General features: G+C 46.7%; 4 protein-coding genes across 4 annotated transcripts; 1 reads left to right on the top strand and 3 right to left on the bottom strand.

The window, feature by feature from the left end:
* T310_9085 (uncharacterized protein) lies at positions 1 to 282 on the bottom strand (the record flags this gene model as incomplete). Its single annotated transcript, XM_013468372.1, has 1 exon — positions 1 to 282. A coding segment is annotated over one exon (282 nt), but the record flags the coding sequence as incomplete, so codon positions are not given.
* On the bottom strand, positions 3 to 449 carry T310_9084 (uncharacterized protein; the record flags this gene model as incomplete). Its single annotated transcript, XM_013468371.1, has 1 exon — positions 3 to 449. A coding segment is annotated over one exon (447 nt), but the record flags the coding sequence as incomplete, so codon positions are not given.
* A 602-nt stretch (positions 450 to 1,051) lies between these two features.
* On the bottom strand, positions 1,052 to 1,342 carry T310_9083 (uncharacterized protein; the record flags this gene model as incomplete). Its single annotated transcript, XM_013468370.1, has 1 exon — positions 1,052 to 1,342. A coding segment is annotated over one exon (291 nt), but the record flags the coding sequence as incomplete, so codon positions are not given.
* A 522-nt stretch (positions 1,343 to 1,864) lies between these two features.
* On the top strand, positions 1,865 to 2,140 carry T310_9082 (uncharacterized protein; the record flags this gene model as incomplete). The annotated part of the gene is made up of 1 exon (XM_013468369.1): positions 1,865 to 2,140. A coding segment is annotated over one exon (276 nt), but the record flags the coding sequence as incomplete, so codon positions are not given.
* Between the last annotated feature and the right edge of the window lie 55 nt (positions 2,141 to 2,195).

The raw sequence follows: 2,195 nt of genomic DNA, 5'->3' as shown, positions 1-2,195 counted from the left end.
AGCATTATTATCTTTCTTTTTCTGCCGTACAGTCTGCTCATCAACCCATTTCCTCCTTCCCCCCCTCCCCCTCGACGAACCGACTGTGCAAGATCTGGAAGTGCACCGGCGGACCGCCAAAGGCCGTAAAGCCCAGGTCCCACGTGCGGAGGAAGACATCGACGAGACGGTAGGGAAGGGATTTCCGACTGCTGCGCTCGGGGTCTGCGCGCGCCGACGCCTTGACGCGGCGACGGAGAGCGCGCAGAGATGAGAGCTGGGAGGAGAGTGCGGCGGAGAGGATCATCTAGTCTAGTCTCCAGCCAGCAGGATGGAACACACACACACAAAAGAAAATAGTTGGTAGAGGAGATGGATGCTGCGTCCGCATCTCCATCGCTGCGTCCGATGCTGGAGGACAACTTTGATGTTTCTTTTCCTCTTCTTGGCTTGACGTTGCCAGCAGCCAATCATGAGGTTGACTCTCGTCACGCGACATGCCAAGCATGTTAATTTATTTGGAGTTTAATTAAAGCGAAGGGACCAACCCATATATATTATAGTTATACTGCAGTCGCTGGGATGAATTGCTTATAAAACCATGGGTATATTTTTCTCTGAATCATTGAATTTCAAAAGACAAAGAGAAAAAAAAAAGATCCAGCAGAGCATCAGGATAGCGGGTTTGCACTGCAGTCGGGATTTGAGGCGAAATAATCGTGTGGGGTTGGCCCGATTCCCCGGAAGCTTAATTGTGACGGCAGCATGTGGCTGGACATGACCAAAACAATACGCAGATATATCGATCTTGTTGACAGAATAATGAGCAGACGAGTGGATTTATGGCTATGCCTGGATAAACCTGTCTATCCGTCGACGAATACCATGGGAGTGTTGCAAGACTTCGAGTCGGCCATTATTGCTGGCAGGTGAGTTGTTCCCAATTCGGCTTAGTGTGCTTTTAATTCCTATCCTTTTGTAAGTAGCAACCAGCTGAAGAACACCTATGTCGCAGTTATAAACGAATTTTATAAGTTCTGATATTGACTCGGTTTGTGTCTCTATATCTCTTCTAAGGACTAGATTCTGATACGCAGCAGATTCTTAGTGACAATGCATTGCCCCAGCAGCGATAGATCGCGCTATATTCCTCTGAAATATGACTGAAATTGTCGCAGATCAAGCGGATTATATGCCTATATATACCTAACTTGGCATTTCTGCGCTTGGATTTAAAGCCAGTTGCTTTCTGCCCTGTGCTAATTGCTATATACCAGATTGACGATGCCGGGCTGGTAGAGGCTTCGATGCAGACGTCCTCACTATTGGGGATGTGCGTCCAGTATCTCCTACAAAGCTGACTTCAAATGATCAAATGTTATATTGTGCTGGGACCACGGTTTCCATCGTACAGTATCACCGCCTAGCAAGGGGGGAAATCAGCAATGGTGGCGTCGATCATGGACAGAGGCGCGCTGACGGGGGCTAGACAATCAGGTCAACGGCCACACATGCTCTTCCAACAGAAGCTCAACCTGCATGGTGTCACGCAGACTAGTATGATAAAGAAACAGTGATAACGAAGCAATATCAAAGGATGAGAAAACAGACTAATTAAATTATACCCCAAAATCAATGTGGCCAGCCGGCCAGCTTCCCTCTCTATCCTTTGTCTCCGGTGCATAATTTGCTTATTTTCACAGATGAATAGGGCGTACAAAAATTACAAGTGGCAGATAACTAGCCAAAAATGCAAATTCCAAACGAAGTTCAGCTCCAATGAAGAAAGAATATGCAAATACTAACAGGAAGGGCAAAATCAAAAGAAACAATTTTTTGATCTTTAGTCAAGGAAAATTGCTAACTTGCTAAATTGGTAAATTAATACACTAAAAGAGAGACAAGAATCAAGGTAAAAAAGAAAAAAAACAATGAGCGACACTCTGAACGGAACGATCAATATGAAATTGCCAGTGCCAGTGTCTTCCAACTTGGTCCGTTCCTATCCTCCTATCCTCCTATCCTATCCTATTTCTCCTGGTCTGACATGATGCCACATCTGTCGCGATGCTGTCTCGAGATCTCGATCAAGACCTCACAGGCCAGAAGACTTGTTCGACTCAGACAGGACATCCATCAACGACTCTGGTGCGGAGGCTGAGGCTTGGGAGCAGGAGGCTCAGGCTTGCCAGTCGGAGGCGGCGGGTGCTTGTGGT

Source organism: Rasamsonia emersonii, assembly GCF_000968595.1.
Source record: "Rasamsonia emersonii CBS 393.64 chromosome Unknown ctg1118621760968, whole genome shotgun sequence".
NCBI classification, from domain to species: Eukaryota; Fungi; Ascomycota; class Eurotiomycetes; order Eurotiales; family Trichocomaceae; genus Rasamsonia; species Rasamsonia emersonii.
This window is presented reverse-complemented; position numbering and strand designations above follow the sequence as displayed.